The 25,111-nt window shown below is 35.7% G+C and overlaps 2 protein-coding genes across 3 annotated transcripts in view; one reads left to right on the forward strand and one right to left on the reverse strand.

Moving 5' to 3' along the window:
- Positions 1 to 12,011, reverse strand: part of SEC23IP (SEC23 interacting protein) — a 30,543-nt gene extending 18,532 nt beyond the window's left edge. For both annotated transcript variants that reach the window (XM_026704875.2, XM_026704874.2), the window contains exons 1-11: positions 11,802 to 12,011; positions 9,769 to 10,307; positions 8,857 to 9,043; positions 7,757 to 7,950; positions 6,829 to 6,918; positions 5,048 to 5,168; positions 4,611 to 4,700; positions 3,648 to 3,789; positions 2,077 to 2,285; positions 1,689 to 1,801; positions 825 to 995 (exon numbers count right to left, since the gene is read on the reverse strand). In XM_026704875.2, coding sequence (XP_026560660.1) covers positions 825 to 995; positions 1,689 to 1,801; positions 2,077 to 2,285; positions 3,648 to 3,789; positions 4,611 to 4,700; positions 5,048 to 5,168; positions 6,829 to 6,918; positions 7,757 to 7,950; positions 8,857 to 9,043; positions 9,769 to 10,307; positions 11,802 to 11,967 — 2,022 coding nt within the window. In that variant the 5' untranslated portion in view covers positions 11,968 to 12,011. The remainder of the gene's footprint in view (positions 1 to 824; positions 996 to 1,688; positions 1,802 to 2,076; positions 2,286 to 3,647; positions 3,790 to 4,610; positions 4,701 to 5,047; positions 5,169 to 6,828; positions 6,919 to 7,756; positions 7,951 to 8,856; positions 9,044 to 9,768; positions 10,308 to 11,801) is intronic.
- Positions 12,012 to 12,022: 11 nt separating this feature from the next.
- MCMBP (minichromosome maintenance complex binding protein) overlaps positions 12,023 to 25,111 on the forward strand; it is a 29,853-nt gene continuing 16,764 nt past the window's right edge. Inside the window, exons 1-5 of the mRNA XM_026704876.2 lie at positions 12,023 to 12,351; positions 17,559 to 17,644; positions 18,500 to 18,640; positions 19,375 to 19,416; positions 20,851 to 20,946. Of these exons, the coding sequence (XP_026560661.1) occupies positions 12,294 to 12,351; positions 17,559 to 17,644; positions 18,500 to 18,640; positions 19,375 to 19,416; positions 20,851 to 20,946 (423 nt within the window). The 5' untranslated portion in view covers positions 12,023 to 12,293. The remainder of the gene's footprint in view (positions 12,352 to 17,558; positions 17,645 to 18,499; positions 18,641 to 19,374; positions 19,417 to 20,850; positions 20,947 to 25,111) is intronic.

Below are 25,111 nucleotides of genomic sequence, written 5' to 3' on the forward strand. Positions count from 1 at the left end.
CCAAAGGTAAAAGCTACAAATTCTGTTGACCTAAACAATACTAATTCCAATGACTCCTTTATACACCAAAAATGTACTCCAAGTTTTATAATTCAAGCATATAGTCTCCTGGGATCAGTTTAACTTCATACATTGGCTTGTCCGTCAGTCAAAGAGCTATGGCCTTCACTAGATAAATACCAACGCCAACTCCAGCAAAATGATATCTGGCAACATATAATGCTATATGGTTGCTCTCATGGAGTACTGTTGATTGAATGCTATATATGAGGATCCTGCTTTCATTGGTGTATTGAGGCAATATGAAATCCTTTTTCACAGGAAGCCAACCTCGCCCACCTGCCCCTGCCCCCCCCAAAAAACCATTTGGAATTGTGAAACTAAAAAGTTATGCAGCGGCTTCCTGTTATAATAATACATACTCTGAAGAGTGGTGATTTGTATGTATTTGTATATATTTTGTACAAGTGTTTCTTCTGTCTTTTTTATTCACTAAAACTGGCTACTGAACCGAAAAGTGCTCATGTTAATTTGTCATTAACATGACAACTTCCATGCAAACACTGAAATAATACTTATTCTTCTCAAGGATTTATCATTTTGTCTTAAAATTATTTTAGAGGTTGCAAATATTTCAGGCATTGAATGATCAAGAGGAAGTGGGGATGGTCTCTTGTTCACTAACATTATATTACTCCATGCTTATAAATTCCTCTGGATAACAGTGATTCATGGCTCAACAGATACTTCAAGATGTGCATAAAATGGGAATGGTATTGTTTTGAATTCAAACAAGCCATGTTATTTTTTAATTTTTACTATACCAGAGATTCCATGTCAATCTTCTCCTTTTCAAAAGTACTGATATACTCTGACAAACTAAGCATTTCCAAAGTTTTTTGCAAGGTTGGAATATCATCCTCATCATCCTGATCCCCATGTTCATCATTTAAATGAGACAGTAGGCAACCAGCAGAATTTGAATTCAATGATCCCTTGAAAGAAAAACAAAATCTGCATTAGGTTATAAAATTTAAAACCAAACCAAAGTCAAAATAGATCAGTTTCACTAATGAATATGGATAGCTCAAAAATAAATCTCATAGAGTGAGTTTATGTATGTTTGGTGCTCACTTCAATCCACCATGTCACAAAGAGAAGCCCAACCTGGATTACAGAACATCTAGCTTGTATCTAAAAAAACATCGGGATTAAACACTAATTAAAGTTAACTCTCAAAGGCATTATAGGATCATAAAAACTCATACAGAAAAAATATATTCTGCAATAGCGACAATACAACTATTTATGACAGAATTCCTTTTAACAATAAAAGCTAAGCTTTTAAATGAAAATATGGGCAGGGGATCTTTTAAAAATCTGATTAATTAGCATACACCATGTATGCATATGCTGGCATATAGAAAATGTTTTTCCTTGATTAATGCAGTGTAACTATCCTTATGAACTGATCATTTATGAGAGAAAGCTTATTCTATTTGTTAAAAAACAAAATCACATATACTTGAAAAAAGACATTCAGTAAATAATGATAGAAGTACTGTGTAATGTGATTAGAATACATATTTGTAATATTCTGAATCATTTGTGATTCATTAGTCATCATTTGAAGATTTTTTTTAGCAATCACACAAATATTAAATAAAATTGTTTGGTAATACAAATACCTGCTGGTCTTCTGTCACATCTTTCACAGCACCATTGGAAGCAACAGGAGTAGAATTAACTCCAGATGTCCAATCCTTCTGATTGGATAGTATGTCAAATAGAACCAAGGATCCTAGGAGATATGAATTGTTAGAAATAGAATTTTGAGATACCTAAACAGTCTGGCCTTAAACAGTAATTACACATTGACCTCTTAGGTATGTTTCCCAACCTTCACTTTGCCTAACAAAATAGATATTCACAATGTCAGAATACTTGAGATGTTTCTAGGACAAAAATCTGACTACAACTTTAAGAACTAAAACCCCCGTTTAGACAACAGTCCTCAAAAGTTATGCAATAAAAATGTTATATTGAACTAATCATCATATTAAGACAATGTATTACCTAAACTGTGTCCAGCAACAGAGATTCCTCCTTTAAAGTCAGGGTTTCTGCTCATGAATAGTGCATAAAGATGGTTCATCTCTACTGTTACTTTCTCCACAACTGTTTGGCAGTAAGTGGGACTATTATAAAACAGGATATCAAGTAGAGTCTCATTGGTGAAGTGGCGGAGACGTCCAATAGTTGGCAATGTTATTTTTTTAATATTCCTTGAAACACACAATTGCACAGGTTATTACAAAGTGATTTCAAATAAACTTTGCTAAAACTAAGAAACTTGAGAGTAAAAATTGCCAAAGTAATTTTCACAAATATTTTTCAAGTCTATAAAGCAACCATGGTCACTATGGTATTATTTTCTTGCAGCTTCTCCACTCCATTGTAACAGCCTTGCCCCAATTTAACAGACCATTTAGGGAAAAGAAGTCTGTTAGTCATGATCCTCTGTTAAATTGAAAGCTATACCATTGTAGAGATTAACTTTGATGCTATCATCACTTAAAATTGTCACAAATTTAGTCTGTTGTATCAAGGTTCAATAAACTGAAGTTTCACTTTGTGTGAACCTAATTAATGATGATATATTCAACAGCCCATAGTTAGGCAAGCTATGAATGTAGTATGCAATGCATCTGTTTGGTCTAGAGGCTAAGGCTCCGAGCTAGAAACTGGGATACTGTGAATTCTAGTCTGCTTTAGGCAAGAAAGCCAGCTGGGTGACTTTGGACCAGTCACTCTCTCAACCTAATCCACCTTTACAGGGTTGTAATTATGAGGAAAATAGGACAAAGGAGTATTATTTCATCTTCAGTTATTTATAAAAGTAATAAAGGTGGAGAATGGATGGATGGATGGATGGATGAATGAAGCTAATCAACATATCAGACAGGGATAGATCTGTTCCCTTCATATACCATAAACAGATTAAAAATCCTGCAATTTACAACATGGGTCATACATTAAACATAGTGATATGAAGTATATCATATATCAGTATATCACTTTGTCATACCACAATTTGCACTTCCATGATCTCAAATAAATTATTTAAAAACACTTAACTAGTGCAGTAGTCATTTAGCCCTACTATCCTAGAAAGACTGGTTCAAATATTCAAGGAATCACACTGGTTGCATCCAAATGTTACAATTAGCAAATATTTAATATGGCAAGAACAATACTTATTAAATCTATTTTCTATTTTCCCCATCCTTGTACAAGCTCTAAATGTGATCAGCCTTAAACACGATTGGATCAAGCTAATTTCAAAACTATGGTATTACTTTGGCCTATTTCAGATAAATCAGTTATAGTACAATAAAATGCAGTTATAAAAAATGGAATAAATGATATGGAAAAATCACTTTTTATTCTAATGAAAAAGTATATATATTCTCAGTATATGATAACTTATTCACGGGTAGCAACATTTAATAATTCTAAACTAAAAAGTCACCAAAATTATACACTTAAAGTCACAACTAATTAACTTTGAGTAATCAATGATCAAAGAACAATTCCATTTGTTAAAATGACTGGACGAGAGTGATATGTGAGTACAATAGACCTACCTATCCACCCCTGTTGCATCTCCATGCAAAGCATTGTGCCAATGAACTGGCAGGAATTCGACTCTATTCACTTTATGTTCTTCTATCGATTTCCTAAAATGTGTTTGCAGCAATTTCAGGGATACTGTCCGAAAGTCATCAACTTTTTAAAAAGGGAGAAAAGTAATAAGGGTGTCATACAATTAATATTACCTGAAGAAGATTATAGTAATTGTGTGGATACTGACTCTAACAGAATTTCTAACTTCTGAAAATAAATATTTTCTAGCCCAAACTCTGCAGATGGACTTGTAAAAGCATAGCTAAAATTTTGTATATACTCCACATATTTTGATTTTTAAAACCCCAGCAAGTTCTAGAGCAGGGGTGTCTAAGTCACGATGTCACGGCGGCGTCATATGACATATCGGGACTTTTTCCCCCTTAGCTAAACTGGACAAGGGCAAGGCCAGCACATGACGCATCCGGCCCATGGGCCAGGAGTTTGATAGCCCTGTCACTTTCCAAGCCATTAGAAAATATGTATGTTGTTGATTTGGATAAAGCATCAGAAGCAATTTACCACTTTTCATCTCTCCTAATGGGAAAACTTGACTTCTAAATATTATCAATAATAAGTTTATAATTCTGTTTTCTTTCACTAATAGCTTTTAAAACTAATATATCATTTATTTGAATACCTTTTAAGAGAATTATATCTTTGGAGCAGTGTATTCATTCCATTATCTTCTTAACCACATGGAAATTAAATTTGTATGTTTATATTTCTGATGCAACAACCATTGTGATTTGAAATCCAATTTAAAGACGAGCCTAAAGGCTTTAGTGTATTAGATTAAATGATGTTACAAACAACTCTAAATAAAGGTCTAAGAACCACTACATAGTAAGATACTAGCTGAAAAAAGGAACAAGGAAGTATGCTTCATATGCATTCCTGTATCCATACTTAAATAATCCTACCGCATTCAACAATGCTTCTGAAGCGTAGATCGCAGACTGGGCCAATTCCATGGACCATAAATACCAAATGATCAATTTGAGACACTTCACCTATAAAAATAAATACCATCAGTTACATTCATAAATACTACAAGACATACTTCCCAATTTAAATATTTCTATATATTTGCAATGTTTTTCTATTCAACTTTGAAGGCATCCCTTAATTTGTGATCTCAAAATGAAGCTCGAGGTAAATACCACATATCCAGAGGAAATGTATTTCCATCTATTCCAGAAAGGAGCCTTACTCATTACCAGTATCTATACAGTCAACATTCAGAAGCTTGCTGGGAGTCAATATATTCTTCAATCAAAACATATTTATCATCCCGACATGTGAGGAGAAAGTAAGAGACTGTAAGAGAACATTTTGTATGAAATCCTGTACAATTTACCATCTGGAATATCCTCATGATCGTCATCAATTCCACGTTTAACTACTCTTGGCCTGGTCTGATCATCTTGTGTGGTGCCCCATTCATCTGGTATTGAAGAAGGCTGGAACTGAACTATAACCTGGGATAAAATCAGTGTATCACATTTATACCCAATTTAACATATTGTGATATTATGCAATAACATATATGCTATAGCTTAGATGGATTAAATAAATGGGTACTACAGATTCTTTTGCCAAGAAAAAATGACATAAGATTGTGTAGCATATACTAGACAAAAATTATGTTTATATTTATTTCAATTTCCAAACTAATTTAAACATTCTTAACATCTGAAATAATGATTTGTGACAGCACATTATTCAAAGTTAAACTGTACTGTTGGAAAGAAATATCCAACATGCCTCCTAATATAAGATTATGTTTGACATGCTGCAAATTCATTGGTGATGTCTGTTTTCCTCCCTGAATTCATGGAGACCTAATCTTAACCCTAAGTGGATTTTTCCCCCATCGGGATTTTCCCATGTATTTTACCAGGAAAAGTAGATAACTGAGGTTTCAGAATTCAGCACCCTCCTAAGCATACCAATTCACTACCAATCATTGGAGATGTCCATTTTGATATCTAAACCTAACCCTGAGTAGATTTGGCCCCTCAATGGGACTTTCCCTTGTATTTTCCTGGGAAAAGTAGATAATGCTGGCTCAAAAAGTCAGCATGATGCTAAGCATACCAACAAATTACAAATCCACTGGAGATGTCTATGTTGCAGTTCAAATGAACAGATAACAGATAACCAGAGTTGGAAGGGACCTTATAGATCATCTAGTCCAACCCCCCGCCCAAGCGGAAGACCCTACACCATTTTTCACAAATGGCACTCCAATCTCTTCTTGAAGGTCTCAAGTGATGGTACTCCCACAACTTCTGAGGGAAGCTGTTCCATTAATTGATTGTTCTCACTTTCATGGAAACCTAACTGTAACCCTAAATGCATCTGCCTACCAATGCGGTTTTCCCATTTATTTTACCAGGAAACACAGATAAGACGGGCTGGAAAAGTCAGCTCCCTCCCTAGCACATCAAAGCACTACAAATACGTTAGCAATATCGTTTTGCTATCTGAATTTGTAGAAACTTAATCAGAGCTGAAGAAGCTTCTTGGATGAGAAGCTAAATGTCTTCAAAGAAAAAACAGAAAGTTCAGTTGCCTCTTGAAAAAAAAAAACACCTTTGGGACAACCATGACCTGGATGACTGAGAATCTCCATAGACACAATCCTTAGTCTATTTATCCCACATGGTGATTTTCCCATGTATTTTATCAGGAAATGTAGATAAGACGGCTGCTAAGATAGATCAGCTATTCCTTAAAGTAGGGTGATCAAACAGATATGATTAACTGCTCTTTAAAAAGCAAAATAGTACAATTTTAGGCCCCAAATCATTAAAAATTAGTGGAATTTTAGCAGCATGCTTTCCAACCACTTCAAACTAATTGGGTATTGGATTTTTTTCCCCAATGTTGGTACTTTTCAATGCTTTAAGAATGGAAATTGTAATAGGAGGCATCTGGCAGTCAAACCATTCCAATTCTCTTCCTTAAACCTCCAGAATCTACCCTTAAAACTACCCCAAACCACCAGAAGACATTTCAATCTCCCCCTTTTGCCCAAACAGACTGCTGTATCCAATTATAATCAGCCTCCAAAGTGATAATACTAATACATTACTGATGCCTCCAGAGTATCTAATTAAGCAACATTCTCCTTACCTTAGGATTATGCATAACAAAAGTTTCTCCACCTGGAAATTCTAATCGCCGATGCCACTGATTTGTAGTAACAGCTTTCTTATACTCGGCCTACAACAAACATCAATGATATATCTTGAATATCAAGAAACCACATCAAAGGACTATGTGACAAGAAGATAATTTATTTATAATATTACATTAAACCTTAAATTGTTCCCACAACTTGTTAACATATTACAAAGTTTAATGTAATATGCATTTCCTACCAATTAATTGAATTTCTAAAGGCAGTCACCATTTAAATATAATGAAAACTATGAAGACAAATGTTTTCCCATAGTGTTTCATGTCTCAGATACTCTGATGGCACTTGCCCCTAGATTTGAAGCCACAATGAAAATCAGATATCAACAATATGAAATTTTATTTTCAGCTAATGCAGTATGGAGTGCTCTAGTTTCGAAACATATTGGTTGTATGATGAAGTAATCTAGATTGAATATTAAGAATAACTGAACTTAATCTAGTATAATTTATTTTGGCAACTAAATAAAAATGATTACAGTTAGTTTACCCCACCATTCCTGTGGCAGTTTAATACCAGGTTGTGCTATATATAATCTGTTCAGTATAAAGTAATTTTGCATTTAAAAAACAGAAACCCAATTTTCAATAATTTCTACTAAAATGTTGTTTTAAAATCAATATTACAGAAACATTTTTATAAGGTTAACGCAAAGGGCACAAAATAATAAAATGATTTTTAAAACAGATTCATTTGGAAAAGCTTGCTACCCTATGTGCTTCACACAAAAGAAACTGATGATAATATGGATGTGATAGCACATTATTATTTTATTATTCAGAATAAATTTTATTTTGGAATTTGGAATTTTTTAAAAAGCTACAGCTTACATTGTTGCCTTCCTTTTTAAAAAATACTCACCTCTAGTTTTTCACTGAAATCCTCAGTATAAGGAATAAATCTGCTGTCCTTATCTCCCTTATAAAACCAAGTACATCGTCTTACTTCAGACTGTTGTTCTTCCCAATATACAGCTTTCCTCACACGGTCATACAGATAAACATCATAACGTCCTCCATCAGTACTCAAGACTACACTCTCTGGATCAGGTTGCACTAAAGATTAAGAAGGAAGTTTTTATTAACCTTTCTCCCTTTCTCATCTAACCTGTGAATATTGGAAATGAGAAAGCTTCAAGTTTTACACTCAACAGTGATATTTTGTTTCTGAACTAAAACTTCTATTGAAAAATGAGAGCAAATTGGAAAGTTTTCTAGATTCACTGTTGAATCTCTTTTATTGTTCTGCTTTGCTCATTGGTGATGTCAGAATCAGACAATATGCAAAATCCACAAGCACGATAGAAAAGTTCAGTAGATACTATAGAACAAGAACAAGAAACAGGAGAAATAATCTGAAATCCTCTTTGAGTAATGAAGTATTCAATATCTAATCTAATAATGCTCCTCATTACTCAAACATATGACTTTATGGAACTGTCTGTAGTAAACTTGCTGAAAGGAAGAGGGGAGAACAAGTGAACAAAAATCTCTCTTATAGAACTGGCCGCTTAACCTTGAATAACTTTTATCAAGATCATTAAATGTTTATATAAATCAAATACCATACTATGGCAGGTAAAAATGTATATATTATACCTATATTTAACAAGTTGGTGTTTTCTGATTACTCTTTGAGCTATAACATCTGTGAGGAATGCTCAGTTTTATTGCTATATATTTAAAAATAAAAATCCATTAAAACTTGGAGGGGAGACCTCATCATTTCCAGGACAATTCTCAAAAAATATCAGGAAAAACAAAACAGCACATAATGTTTCTGAAGAAACATTGTTTGTCTCTAAACAAGGATCTCTCAGGTCTCATATTTTCACTGAAAAAAGCTTTTAAATATACGCAAATATCTGACTGTAAAAAAGATTGGCATATTAAATATTATGCTTATCTATTCTCCTCATGTCCAAAAGCACAAATTACACAAAGGACATCCTTAAATCTTACCAGAATTATAAACCTTCTCTAGAGTTGTAGAATCTAGATCACTGAACGGCATCCATAGCTCCTTGTTTTCCACTTCCTTACAGTAAAACCAATGTGGCTGAACTGATTCATATTGGTTTTGTAATAAGACAGGTGGTGCCTTCACAAGTGGTCCTGGTGTCATTGATGTCTGAGGTGATAGGGCTGACTAGAATGAAAAAAAAGGAGGGGGAAAAACTTTCTTTAATGTTTCAAAGTTTTACTTGATGTTTAGATACAATCTTAATTATGTACAATTAATTCCATTCTGAATTACAAGAATACATTATTCTTATAGATTTTAGATTAGCATATTAAGCTAATTACCAAAGCAATATAGGGAGTTGTGTCTTAATTTTGCATATCTGATTGCCAATTATTTTCAATCTTGATCTAGGTGGAAGACATTAGGTTTCACAACTGAATCCTAATCAAAACTCTATTCAATGTAACTTTCAAATGTTATCGAATTAAATACAAAAACTAATTAGTTTCATAATTTTGCAAATATTTTACATTCAGATATGACAAATAAACTAAGCAAGTATTAACTCTTTACTTGATATAATTAAACAGTGCCAAAAATTCCTAAAATGGAAAACATTTCATTTTTGTTTTCCTGCAAAATCTAGGGCCAAGATAGCAAATGCATAGAACTTTGTTTTAAGGGAAATATTTGTCTCAAATCCTTTTGTTCGTGTATGTCTAAATTTTCATTTCTCAGTAAAACCAAATTACAAAACATATTCAGCAAATCATAAATCAGTTATTGAGCTAGTTGAAGATATGAGAGTGAAACAATATTTGTTGAAAGGAACAACGAACTACAATATTGAGTCCTTAACTTTTTTTATAGTAATTGCAATATACTAGATATAATTATAATCTTCCTACCGGTGGCATTGGTCCTGCAGGAGTTGGATATTTCTGCACAGGTGGTACAGAAGGTGAGGGCTGCAGATTCTGGCCAGGTGCTTGTATCTGTTGTAGCTGTGGGGGAGCGATGTAAGGATTGGCTCTACTACTTAAGGTATTGTGACGATAGGGGTTATAACCTTGTTGTGATGGTCCCTGAGGTGGTGTTGAAAAGACTGTTAGGGGAGGACCACTTTGCTGAGGTGTTTGATAAGTTCCAATTCCTTGTACTGAAGTAGACGGAGTATTAAAAAACTGTGATTTGGAAACAGAAGCTGAAAATATATTTGGCCCATCTTGTGATGAAGGCAGAAGAGGGAAAGAAACTGGAGGTTTAGAGAAAACCGATGTTCCAGCTTGGGTTGAGGTTGCCACCCCTAAGGGTGGTTGTCCAATGCTTCCAAAGGGATCACTACTGCTAGGAATCTGAGAGAAATAACTGAATGTAGATGGAGGGTTTACATTTGCTGATGTCTGGCCTAGGAAGCTGTCTTCTTCACCAACATCTGTATTATCATCTGCATTAAAAAATATAGTAAGGATCAACAAAAACATAGAAAGATCTTTGTCATCCAGCCTGGGATCCAGTAACATAGATATGGAACCTACAAAGAGTTTTACTACCAAGGAAATTGAGTGTGCCCTCCTGCAAATTATGTTTAATGCTTTTAACTTTTTTTGATTTTGGCTATAATTCTTTTGTTACTTTATTGCATCAGTTTTGTGTTTTTTAAGTTTTTACACACTGATCAGAGTCAAGTACATGAGATGAGCAATGTATAAATTTACCAAATAAATAAATAAACCTGGGAATTATAGGAGAAATATGAACGGGTGAATTATATTGCTGCAAAACTTCTTTTGTATGACAGATTTTCCTCTCTCCCATCTGATGTCCCTTTGATTTTCACTACCATCAGCTGGTGCCTTATACCTGCCTCCAATCAACATCCTAATAAACTGAAATCTTGCCTGCTATGCTTCTTTCCAAGAAACATACCAACATTATGTTCTTCCACATAACTACAGGTAGTCCCCAACCTATGACCACAATTGAGCCAACTAAGCCCAATATGTATGTTGCTAAGTGAGAAATTTGTTAATTTTTCATTTTACCAGTTTTCTTGCCACACTTGTTAAGTGAATCACTGCAGTTGTTAAATTAGTAACATAGTTGTTAAGTGAATCTGGTTTCTCCATTGACTTTGCCTATCAGAATGTTGTAAAAGGTGATCACCCCAGGATACTAAAACCTTCATAAACGTGAGTCAGTTGCCAAGCATGCAAATGTAAATCATGTGACCATGTGGCTGCTACAATGGTCGTAAGTGTGAAAAGTAGTGATAAGTCACTTTTTTCAGTGCCGTTGTAACTTTGAACCGTCCCTAAGTAAACTGTTGTAAGGACCTGTAGTTATATCCAAGCAACTAAACTAATTGCAAGAAAAAGAAATGCAACAGGTCTCATGAGTCAGGAAATCATACCCACTGGTTGGGCAAGTCTTAGTGGGAACTTTCTCTGCATCGTCAGTAATAAGATTGCAGCACCAAGGCTGTGAAAACACACATTTTTGTGCACTGAAGCCTTCAAGGACATGGAGTGCTACCCAGAAGACCCTAAAGAGGAGGGGGGCAGCAAGCCAAGAAATTAGTAAAGTAACTCAATTTCAAACTCTGATATAAAGAAATGCAGGCCAATGTCAACAATACATCCGTTTCCCGTTATAAATCAATGTCACATCCTTGGAATATCCCAGACCTTCTCAAACCCCTCCATTCATCCTGTCGTCCATCACAGGTCCTGGAGGTTACGAGCCCTCCAATCTGCAAGAGGGAAGAGTTTGCAGGCGTCTTTATCGCAGACTTACGGCGGGGATTTTTATTTATTTTTTTCCCTAAAGCCCCCTAAACGCATTAAAGTTATCAATCAAAACGAAGCGGGCGGGGGTGGAGGGAAAATGGATTCTAATTCCCGTGGGTTTCCCTCCTGCCCCCCCGCCTCACGACCATTACCTGCGGGAAGGAGGCCAGGTCCCGTACCGGCCACAGGAGGGGTTTGGCTGACTGGGATGAAAGGGACGGTGAAATTGAATTCGGTGGCCGAGGAGGAGAAGAGCAAGTTAGTGCCGCCGCTCGTGGAAGAGATGCCACTCGTGGCGGAGGTTTTGGGGGCAGCCATGACGGAGGGACTTCCACGTCTCCCGACTCCCTGGAGCCCTCCCCGACAAGGCCCTGCCCCTTCCGCCCGGCTCTAAGATGGCGGAGGCGCCGGTCTCTTCCCTCTTCTCCCGCCAACCCGAGCCCGCGCTTAGAGGCGAAGTGAAGTGAGGCTTGAAGTCCGCTCCGGCCTGGCTTGCGCCCTTTTCAGCCCAGCTTGGAACGGCCGCTATCTTAAGCGCTCTCCGCCCGGCGCGTAAACCTCCAGAAAAGCGGGTCTTCTGAAGGGAGACCTCTCTTTGGCGTCTCTCTCGCCTGGTCTTTTAAACGCACCGAAGAAGCGAAAAGATGCCGTGTGTGGCGGACTGGCTGAACTGCCCCCTCAGTATCGTGCAAGGCATTTTCGGTGAGACCGGGCTTGGGAGGAGTGCGTGGTGGTGGTGGTGGTGGTAAGGCACGAAAACGTAGGAAGCTTTAAGGCAGGTCAAGGAAGCGGGGAAGCGGGCTGAGCTACCCCCGCGGACAGGCAGAGGGGAAGTCGGCCGAGTCCCCATCCCCCCAAAAAAAAAAACACGAGAGGAAAGAGAAGACGGCGGCATTGCTGAGAACAGCTCTGGGACCGGGGAAGACCGGGAAGGAAAGAGACGGCGGCACCTCGCTGCTCTTTGCGGAACGGGTTGGAGGGGGAGGACGATAGGAAGTAGGGGACCTATCCGGGGCAAAGTGGGGCTGACCGCCAGCGACAAAGCTAATAACCCCGAGTTTGGCCTGGCAAAGTCGGGACCCCGCTGGGCCGGGCGGAGTGAAAAGCGGCCTCGGAGTTTTGTTGTGAGGCAAACTTGGCTGCGGGAAGGGCAGTTCTTCTGCACGCCGAAAGTTGGAAGCCTCGTGGGAAGAAGCAGAAGAAGGAGAGTGTTCCTGAGCCTCTGCGCTGCGGTGTTTCTTTCGGCTTCATGCGGGGAGAGGGGGGCTGAGAGGGAGAATAACGCTTCTTAAAGGCATCGCAGGGGACTTTTCCTATTAAATGTCAGTCCTGGCGTCCTCCTTTTGAGTGCTTAATTACTAGTTTACCGCTGTACTTTGTAATTAAAAAGAACAGGGTAAAGCATGGTATTTTTAGGCTTCTGCTTGTCAAAACTGAACAGGAATCTTCTGATTTCTGTTTTCGGTGGATATCAGTTGCTCTTGTATCTAGTTGGTGTGTTCTCTTCTGTTCTTGTCTATTTTGTTTTTAGCAAAACGGTTTGCTATGTATCATTTTTGACACAATTATTTGCAATTGAACCCACTCTTGGTTAAATGTGACCCAAAGTTAATCCTAAAATCTCTGGGAACACAACTGAATAAATGTCTAATTGTTTTTGTTAAGCTTTAAAGCAAAATATTAATTGATTGGCAGGCTACCAGGAGACTGTGCTTAGCTCATATAATTGAAAAACCAACATTTGGAAAATACAGCTAACAAAAAGAGCAAAATACCATAACAAAACCAGAACAAGTGAAACAAAACAAAATGCAGACCAAAACAGCAAAACAAAATACAGACTTCAGAATCACTCTGTTTTAGAGGCTAATTGGAACAATAGCACTTCATAGTGCTTTACAGAATCAGCATATCCCCCCTCCCCAAGACAATTTTTGTGCTTATCCTATGTTTAAGAATTTTCTAAAGAACAGAAGGGTGAGAATCATAGGAAACTCATTCCATCCAGAGGACAGGAATTCTCAGAGAAGGTGTTTCTCCAGAATCCTACCAAATGATATTCTTTAATTGAAAACCAGCTGCTTGAAACTGTCTACAACAAAGTCAGATCAATTATTGGACAAAAGTTGATACTTTATGACATGGAAGAGTAAGTGAACATTGAAAGTGAAGATGTTGAATTAGGAAGTTTACTTTCAGCCATCGAAACTTAGTGGGCTGTTCTCAATGTAATCTACCTCACAAGGACAAACTTGGGGAATGTTTAATGTGCCAGCCTAAATACTGAGAAATCTAAATGGGGTCAATGGGAAATAAACTCACATTTCTCTTCAAGGAAAATAACTATTCATATAAGGAATCCATTCCATTCAGGGGTGGGATGCTACTGGTCCTGCCCAGCTCTATAGAACAGGTAGCTCTGAAGAGCAGCAGACACAGAACTGGTTCTGTGTTTGTTGCTGTTTCGCCCGCCCGCCTGCCTGGGCTCTTACTGTCTTTTATTTCCTGCTTTTTCAACCTCAGCTGCTTTGCACGACAGAGCTGAGGTTGAAAAAGCAGGGGGGAAGTGGCTTTTCAAATGCTGCACACCTGTGCGCAGTGCTTTTCAGCTGTCCAGGCAGTACAGCTTAAGGTTTTTTTACACGCATGCACAGCGCACGTCAGGCACGTGTGCACACAAAGCACGCTTGCGCACACAACATAGTCACCGAACCAGTAGTAACACCTGTTGAATCCCACCCCTGCTTCCATTGTAAGAATTGTAATCTTATACCATTTTAAAGGGAATGTAATTAAATTATATAATATAAAACATTTAGATATTGGAAAGGAAAATATTGGAATGAGATTGACAAGGAATTGTTTTCATAATAACTTTTGCAAGTGGCTCTTAGGCACTATCATCTTTCAACTGTGAGTGGTTCTAAAGATAAAATACTAGAAAAAGTTAACTAAGATTGGAAGTAAATGTGTTTTAAGCCAGGTTGCCATGTTATTGTAATATATATGAACATTACTGTTTGCAGGAGAATCTGAGAAAGATACATTTTCCCCTTTGGGTAGTTCTAATAAAGCTACTGATTCTTCCTAAATTAATCCACCATGTACACAATTATCATCCACAAATCTGAATGAACCTGTCAGCTGTGAAACAGGAGAGAAAGCCTTCACATTTAAAATCTTCACTAAAAGCACAAGTTCCATATCAAAAGGCCAGAAGTATCCCAGTATATCAGAAGAGATTGCTCTATCAGAGAGATCCCCAAGAGAGTCATAGTCCTTCCTTCAAATTTGAAGTCTGTATGTAGGATCCTCAAAGACATTCTGGAGGTGCCCCTCAGAGCACTGATACGGGAAATCCCAGGACAAAGTTACCCTAAGTAGCTAGAATCTGGTTGGGTGATCTTCAGACTAGATAATTTCATAAACGTTTTGTGCAAGCTTGATATATACTAGTACAAGAAACCTGATTCCTTAAAAACTCTAGCTCTCAGCCACATCACAGTAATAAAATTACAGAATTGGAAGGGACTTGTGGGGGTGGGGGTGTGTGTCTTATAATCCAACCCCCGGCTCAAAGCAGGAGAACTATGCCATTTCAGACAAGTGGCTTAAAAGCCTCAGTATTGGACCATCTACAACTTCTGAAGGCAAATCATTCTACTAATTAATTGTTCTCATTGTTAGGAAATTTCTCCTTGGTTCTTGGTTGCTTCTGTTCTTGATTAGTTTCCTTTCCTTGTTTCTTGTCTTGCATTCTGGTGCTTTGGAAAGTAGATTGACCCTCTCTTCTTTGTGGGAGCCCCTCAAATACTGGAACACTGCTATTATGTCAAACCTAATCTTTCTTTTCACTAGACTAGCCATACCCATTTCCTGCAATGGTTCTTCGTATGTTTTAGTCTCCAGGCCCTTAATTGTCTTTATTGTTCTTCTCTGCACACTTTCCAGAATCTCAACATCTTTTTATAATGTGGCAGGTTTTATAAAGTAGTACTAATACCACTTTATAAAATAATCTTGATTCTGTCCCTCTGCTTATGCAACCTAGGATGGCATTGGCTTTTTTGGCTGCTGCTGCATGCTTCAGGCTCTTATTAAAATGCTAAAGCTAGGATTGGCAAAGAATAGATACAAAGGCATTCTACGTACACTGATAGCTACCTATTTGAATGTAACAGTACAGAACGTTTACTACTTACATAATGGTTCACCTCAGTGACAATTGAATCAAGACCGTATCCTAACAGTAATTGGCATATGTCTCCCACCACTGAGATGGAAGCTTGAGAAATTGCTGGAACAAACTCCAATATGTTTAACTTTTTTTTCATTTATAAAGTTTTAAATCTCAAATTAGCATATAAAAGAAACAAAGCTTATATTGTAATTATGTCTGAAAGACAAAGTTATTGTAGTGGATCTATGCCATGATTTGTGACATTGTTAATTAATCCTGCACAGAACCTGACTTTTCCATTACTACTAGAGAAGTAGTTATCTGTTAAAAATTAAAGTTAACATTGTGGAGTTTTTTTGTAAATAATATTTTCACATCCATCTCAATCTTCCCACATAAAACTCGTTTCCCCCAGTCCATAAAATATTTTAAACAAACTATAGAAGCAGACACTCTTAAAATTAGCTTCTGAGTTCATTGTTCAAAAATGTCTTCAGTTTGTCAGTATTTTGCTTCATTCTTATTAGTAAGTCAAATTTAAGTATACATTTTTAATTGTAATCTTTAATCCTTCTGGTTCTTTCTAATGTCCATCCTTATAATCCTAGCATGTTCTTTTTTTTCCACAAGAAGGATTGTTATAATTAATTACAAAATCTTTTTCAAATTCATCTGGACTTTTAGTCTGTTTGTAATTTTCCAAAATCAAAGTTTTAATGACTCTTTTGCCTTAAGCTGTATTTCAAATTTCTTTCACTAAGCATTAAAGAACTCACCTGGTGTTTGGTGATTTGAGCAAAATGGCTATTCCCTCATCCCCAGAACTCTAAACCTGCCACAAACCATTGTCATGTAGTTGCCTTGTAAGGAGAAATTGTCTAGAGCACAATCTCCAGTCTTTTCCTCATCTGGAGGATTATGAAAAGCCAGTCTACTCACCAGCTCTTCATTCTGCTGCAGTCATTTGCTTTTAGCCTTCTGCCTTCTAAAAATACAGTATGTCTGTTTTACTGCTTTAAATAAAGGTTCCTCACTGCTAGGGCCCAGGCCCAGGGTTCAGAATCTGAATCTGATTCTAAAGAAGCTGTTTTAGCTGAACCTGTGGAATGTCAGCATTAGGAGTCCCCAAGCTGAGTATCAGATGGGGCTGATCAAAAAATAAGCACTACCTGGGCAATTGGAGCAATTAGATGAGAAGGCCACCCAGCCCGTGCAATAGGTGAGTAAAAAAGAGAACAGAACAGAAATGTTCTTTGAGCCTCCTTACCAAGCAAGGGAGTAAATCTCTTAGTTACAGCTTGCTGTGGTTTAATTTAAGGAGCGCCCTGACACATCCTTCATTGCAAGCACTTGTCTGTTATCCAGGTCCTGTCTGTGCAATCATGACCTTTGAACTCGTTGACAACTATGATTGGTTGTTGGAATCAAGAACTAGATTTGGATGCTTCCAGCAAGCGTCTGTCAGAGATTCGGTTTTGATTTTCATTCCTAGATTACTGTTATCTCTTTGAGGTTCAATAAACTTAATTACCATAATGTGTGTGTCTGTATTTAAAACCTAAAATGCTATATGTTCATTAATTATTGAATAATAAATACTGTATTAGCAAAGTAAAAATTATTATTGAATAATGAATACTGTATTAGCAAAGTAAAAAATTTAAATGTACAGCCTTTACTTTTTACAAACTAAAATAGTATGTGTGACTTGATCTTTTGTCTTATTTAGCTCAGAATAGTCTAAATCCTGAATGGGAAAAGAAAGTAACAGAGTACTTCAAAGAGAAATTAAAAGAAAATAATGCAACTAACTGGGTAAGGCTATATTTACTTATCAAAACTAAAATTACATAATGATGGGTTTCAAAATCTTTAGGCAACTTGGATAGGAGGGCATTGAATAACTTGAAGCATACAGTAAAGCCAAAAGGAATTATAAAATAAATTGAATTTCTAGTTAAGTTTATCAGTACAGAAATAAAACAGGAAATTGGAATTGGATATAAGATCTCTAAATGTATAGTCTTTAAATTTTTTTATTCTATTTCCTACACATTCAAGAGTTTGTGATAGTGCGATAATTTCATTTATGTTTTTTAGTCATTTCCCTAATCTAAAGACAATACATATTCAGACTATAGAATACCTTGTCATAATTTTGTTTGAATAAGTAAGATGCAAGGAATACACAAATATCTACAATACATTTTTAGTAATTCAGTCCTGATCCCAAGAAATGAACAAATTAAACCTACTTGTTCAGAAAATTGAATTCTGGCTCATTAGAAATTATATGGCATGTATATAACCATTTAGTCAGTCATTTTAGTAACTGACCGGCTGTTTGAAAAATAGAATTTATTGATTAGTCCATTTTTTAATTTCTTGTTAAACACTTTGTAGATCCAAATCTATAGAGTAGATTTAGTTAATCAACTGAATCTCAAATATACATAACTGAATTAAATCACATTTATTTCAGTAATTACTAAGGAAAAAATAATAAAATCGATGTAAATTCATCGATGTAAATATCAGCCTTTCTGTGTAGGTATTAGATCTTCAGACTTACATAAATTGAAATATAATTACATTAATAATCATTGAAAATAAAGATACATAATTCTGCTTGCCTCATGAAGCTGATAATTATTGCTTTTTGTTTTACAGGTACCATCATTGAATGATGTTCCTTTACATTATCTGAAGCCAAATAGCTTAGTAAAATTTCGCTGTATGGTTCAAGATATGTTTGATCCTGAATTTTATATGAACGTTTATGAAACTGTTGATACAGTTACTAAATCACGTGTAAGTTAATTTCTTCACTATAGTTCTGATTACCTATATTCATACCCAGCCATGTTATTCCTTTTGTGGTCTTTGTTCATCTTGCTGTGGTTGTTGAAAATTTAGAGCAATTTTTCATAAATCGTTGCTTAGAGTGATTTTTTTAAAAAAACTGTAGTATAAAATAGGAGCAAAACCAAAACCAAATAATCAAACTTTTATCAAAGCAGTTCCAGGACTACCATATTTGTGTTGTGGCCTTACCCACTTTTTGAGCTTGTCTTCCTTCCTGAGTTAAGTTTGGTCTTGCTTACCATAAGGTTGTCCATCTTTGCTAGGTCCATCATTTCCTTTTCATTCCATGTGACATAGGACTTTTGCAGGAACAGCCAGTGCTCTTTGTAATAGTATCACATGAAATAAAGGAATTCTTAAGGTTTTTCTATGTGTTTTCGTATATGAAATATCAACAGTCCACATTCCTTAGTAATTCTGCTCATGTACTGTATATTGGAATGGAACACATGCTTTGCCTGGAACCAATAAAATATTATAAATCAACCCTTGGCTTTTTCAGAACGAAACATTAAAAAAATAATATATTGAGCTTGGCAGAGAGTAGAACCACTATGTTCATAGAAAAGATAATTGTGAAAAAGTAACAGTAAATATTTACAAATCCCCACAAATATCCCCAAAAAGAACATGGTAAGAAGTTATATAGAATACAGTAGTGATTTTATGTTTTCTAACAGGTTATGCATTTTGGAAAATACAGAGATGTAGCAGAATGTGGGGTAAGTCCAGCTACAGAAATTATGGCAACACCTTTAAGATACTATAATATTTATCCTTTTCTTTCTATTTTATATTTCACTGATTCTATGGATACATTTTTGGAGAACTTGAAAAACATGGCTTTTCAAAAAGGCATTTGGAGATGAATTTGTTCATGCAAGCCCAAATGGTGGTGTACTGGATTTTTTGGTTATAATTGTTTTAATTGATTTTTTTGTCTTAAAGCTTCTGAAAGCAATTCGTAGAATCAAGAAATGGAGATGAATACACGTTTTTGTAATAATAAATAATCACACATCATAAATATTTGTTTTTAAAGAAAAGAAAGAAATGAATATAATGTACCTTCCACACCCTTTCCTTGTGCTTTTTTAAAAAATAAAACAATATAATTGAGTATTCATTTGCACTGATATATCCTCATTTAGTGTATGGAATCAGTGACAAGCTAGTCCTTTTAAAACATATTTCTGCAGAATCTGTGCCTCTATTCTGTTTTGAATGTACAAGGCAGTAATGCCAGTGTCAATGGCTTTTAAGAGTACTGGTCCCTCACACATTCTAATATTTTGTAAGGGGAAGAAAAACTCACCCTTATCAGATACATGGAGTAGATTACATTAAGACAAACACAGAATGCTATGTGAATGTGTATTTTTAGCATTGTTATTTTAACATTTAACAATGCTTCAAAAACTTGAGATTGGAAAATAAATGTAAGACAGAGGGAAGCATATACGCTGTAGTGAAAAAAAAATAGATTTTTCAGTGTATTGTATTTCTATGCAGGAGATCTGTATGCTAATTATTACCCTTTTTGTGGGATGTTCTGTTCCTCTCCTTTCCAAACACATATTCTACTTCTGATGTTATGAGTGTTCTGGGATCTCTTCCAGGCAGTTTTCTTGTAAGACTTGTTTTGGTATCATACCTGCCAATTTATATGCTTATGTCACTTATATATAGATATTTGGTGCTGCATTGATGATGTTAAGAACACTTAGGAAATGGATTGATCAATAGCATACATTAATATATGTTGTGTAGACGTGGATTTAATTTAAATTTGGCTCCATATATTTCACTAGTCCTACTTGAATACCATATTGTATTGCTAACAAGGAAATGTCATGCTTCAAATGATACCGTTCAAACTAGCATTGTGCTATTGTTGTCATAAAAAACCAGAATCAGCATTTCATTATTTTAGATACGTCAAAAAAGTTGTTACTGGAACTTTGATCCATAGAGATTGGAGTTCATTCCTTGTAATTCCTTAGGATAAATATTACTTTCTAGAACGCTAATTATAAATTTATTTTAAGATTACTTCCCTTTTTTAAAAAATCAAATGTATTTCATTTTTATAACAACTTCACAATCTTTTTTTCTTTTTATAGTATGCTAGTAATGTATAATATCTCTTCTTCTAGCCTCATCAAGAAATAAATCCTAAACAAATTGTAACTGCAGACAGACAGACTTTTTACTGTGTTCCAGTGCCTGGAGAATCAGCGTGGGTAAAAGAAATATCCTTTAGCTTATTATATTGTGGACTGATGTATAAAAAATACAAAAATAGTGAGAATGCAAGATCTTTAACATTTGATTTTTAAAAAAAGTATTGAGTGACGACTAAGATAGACTTCCTCTAGCATAGTCTGTTCCAAACCTGACCTTTCAAAGTGTTCCAGTGATGCAATCATTGCTGCTGTAATTAAATCCAGGCACCTTGTTTCTGATTAGACTCCTCTCCTCCGGATTTCCCAGCATAAGAAGTTTTAGGGCAGCTAAGTCTTTGCATCATATATTCAAAATACAATAATTTTTACCATCATCTCCAGTGAGAATTCCGGATTGATTTGTTCTACTAGCCATTCATTTATTTCCTTGGTTATCTATAGTATACTTAAACAACAAGCAGAGTATTCTTTCTATCCTGCTTTTTCGAAGTCCAGTGTTTGCTTCTACAGAGTATTACAGGGGAAATCATTGCTTGCAGAACTCTGATCTTTGTAGAACTTCAGAGTTTATCTTTTGATTCCACCAACAAAAGCTACAGATGCTGAACAAAATAGCTATTTGAAGAAGCATTAATAAAAGTGTCATTTTAAAGAGCTTTTCTTAACTATAATAATAGAATCTGAATCCTTGGCAATTAATAAAGGAAGCACATTTGGGGATATGTTTTTGTTTAGATCATGTGCATGAGTTGAGACAGAAAATATCTCTTCCAAAGTGATAGTGTGATATTTCTCTACGTCAAGTGATAAAGAATTGTAATAAGAAGGAAAGGAGATGTATCAAGCAATTTATCCACATTTAAATTGCTTTTTTATTATAATTTTTTATGGTGCAGCATCTCTAAACTGTTATGTGTGCTACCTTATTTATGGTATTATATTTTAACTTGAATTTTTTGATACAGAGTGCATTATTTTCTGCATTTCTTTTTGCCCCAAATTAGATATTAAGATAGACAGCCATATCCCGAATTAAGGGATTACAGGGTTGTAAAAAAGGAATTATAAGTTTCTGAAACAAATAAATACATACATATACACAGGGGTGGGCTGCAGGGATTTGGGAGAGCCCCTAGCTAAGATTCTGTACAGTTCGGAGATCCCCCAAATGCCACTCCTGGCTAGCCCTGCCCACCCCATCCTGCCCCTCCCAGGACTCCACACGTGGCTAGTTTGGGATGCAGGTAAGTGCAGGGCGCGTGCAGAGGCTCGGGGAGGGTGAAAAACAGGCCTGCCAGAAGTTTGGGAAGGGCAGAAATGGGCTCGTTTCCAGCTTTCAGAGACCCTCCAGAGCCCAGGAAGTCCTCTCGAGGCTTTCTGTGGTGCAAGAAGCTGACTAGGCCATGGCCACGCCCACCCAGCAACCAGGCAGAGAACCGTATGCTAAAATTTTTGAAGCCCACCCCTGCATATACACAATAATATTTGCAGATTTGTAAGCCAAATCGTGCTCTTTCCTTTTTTTTTTTTTTTTGAAAACAATTTTATTGGTTTTTTAACAAACAAACAAACAAACAAAAACATAAAAACATCTGCTCTCTTCGATACTTATATACAAACTGTGTGTCGGTTGGTTCATCAGTTTTGTGCATTCATTTCGTAGTCACAATTACAATTACATTACATAATAATTCTTATTATCAATTCAAACTTATATATCCACATATCATTAATAAAAAAAAGGATTTGACTATACTTTTATTCAATCATGCCTTATGAGATAACTATAATTTAAGTAATTTATTCTATAACAAATCATGTAATCATACCAATTCTATCTTAAGAAAAAAGAAAAAAAAACATTTTATAAATGTAATGTCAAGTAACAAAAGAAAAGGGAGAAGAAAAGTCAATAATATTCCTTATTACCTAACATTCTAAATGTTCTATTTTTGTATTTCATCATCCAGCCATTGATAGAAAAGGTCCCAAATTGTATAAAGTTGTTTATCTTATTGCTCTCTAATTTCAAATGTCAATCTACTCATCTCAGCACATTCCAATATTTTCTTAATAATTTCCTCCTGCAATAGAATTTTCTCATTTTTCCAATTTTTTGCAAATACAATCCTAGCCACAATCAATACATTTACAATCAAGTATTTTAAATCTTTACTATAAACCTCTGGTAAGATTCCCAATAAGAAAAACTCCGGTTTCAAGTCTATATGTCTCTTTATCATTTTTTCCAACCACATGTGGATTTTAGTCCAGTATTTTCTGGCATCCTCACAAGTCGACCACATATGGTAATATGAACCAGGTATCTGATGACACTTCCAAGATTTTTCCGATTTGTTCTTAAACATTCTTGCTATCCTTGTCGGGGGGAAATGCCACCTGTAAAACATCTTATACAAATTTTCTTTATAAGCTGTAGACATTGTCATTTTATAATTTTGCGACCATAATTTCTGCCATTTCTCTAAATCAATCCCATATCCAAAATTCCTCCCCCAAGCAATCATAGTTTCTTTAACTTGTTCTTCCTCTAGCTTAATTCCCAATAAGTAACCCTATAGTTTTTTTAATCATCTTTTCATCAGTACCTGTCAAAATCTTATCTAAATCGGTCTGTTTATCGTAAAATCCCTCTGTTTTGGAATCTTCATCATACCTTGAGTGTATTTGCGCATAAGAAAACCAATTCGTCTGTATACCTTGTTCCTCTAATTTTTGTATCAATTTAAGTTCACCCTTTTCATCTAGTAATTCCCCATATCTAACTGTTTGTTCCTTTTTATAGATTATAGGATTAGAAAAAGCTTCTATCGTCGATAACCAAACTGGAGTTTTCAAATAACATTGTTTTTTTATCCTCTCCCAGTTTAACCACAAAGACTCCCGTATATAATGTCTTCTGTACTCCTTATAAACAAATTATGTCAAACTTTAATTTCCCTAGTTTATAAAAAGTCTTCCTTCTCTTGGCAGCTGAATTCAATCCATTTATGTTCATTGTTATCAATTTTTTCTCTTCCATGATGATATTTTATATTTAGACTTGGCGGGTCTCATACTTCTTGGTTCACGTTGATCTTTGATATCCACCTGTCCACATACTACACCTTCTTCTTTTACCATCTCCATTTGTTCCTCTTGGGATTCAGTTGGTAAGACCTCTTTTTCTGCCTCTTCCTCTCTCCTTCCAAAAGAATCTGCGTAGAAGAGTTCTGCTTTCTCAACTGAATCAATTCTATATCTCTGTTCTTGCCATATAAACATCAATCCTTCTGGGATCAGCCATCTGTAATTCACCTCCTTCTTCAATAACGCTTTGGTCAGAAATCGATATTCTCCTCTCATCTCTCTCACTCTTCTAGGTATTTGTTTTAGGACCCGGATTTCTTTACCTTTGTATTTAAATATCTTCTCTCTTGCCGCTTGTAAAATCTGTGTCTTAATAGATTTTTTAGTAAATCTAATGTGGACTTCTCTGGGTAGGTTATTTCTCATCGCATATCTTGTGGAAACACGGTATATCTCATCTACTCCATCCATCATCTTTTCCTCTGTTGTTTCCAAAACAACAGCCAAGATTTCTATCATTATCGCAGCCAAATCTTGCCCTTTTTCTTCCTCTATATTTTGAAATCTAAGATAAAATTCGGACCTCTCCATTTCCCACTTCAACATCCCGCTTTTTTCTTGTTCAACCACCATTAATCTAGTATGAATATTTCCAATCTTCTCCTCTCTTCGTTCACCCTCTTCTTCAACTTTTTGAATTCTCACATCATATTTCACCATCATCTGTTGGATATTTTCCACCTTTTCTTCAGTCTTCCCTGTTCTTTGTTCAATGATATCTTTTTTATCTTAAGGTATTGAATTCCTTGCATGATCATCAATAAAGTTACTTTTTCTTGTTCTTTATCTTGCTTTGACATTACCTGCGTTGAACATTGTCCTCCACATGGTGAAGAGGCAGAAGAAGATACGGAAGCACCCGGGGGTATGAGTTTCCTACTCATTTTAGGTGGTTCAAAATCTTCAGATTCTTTCAAATTTAATCCAATCAAAAACGTAGCCAGTTATAATCCAAAATGGAAAAGTCCAGCAGCAAAAAATCCAATAGTGAGGGAGAGAGAGAGAAAAAAAAGAAAAAAAAGGAGAAAAAAAAAGGAAATTCTTCAAGTTCTTCCTAACTCTAATCCAATTATAGAGTAAT

This window comes from Pseudonaja textilis, chromosome 4 (genome assembly GCF_049901715.1).
Source record: "Pseudonaja textilis isolate UNSWEBS1 chromosome 4, rPseTex1.2, whole genome shotgun sequence".
NCBI classification, from domain to species: Eukaryota; Metazoa; Chordata; class Lepidosauria; order Squamata; family Elapidae; genus Pseudonaja; species Pseudonaja textilis.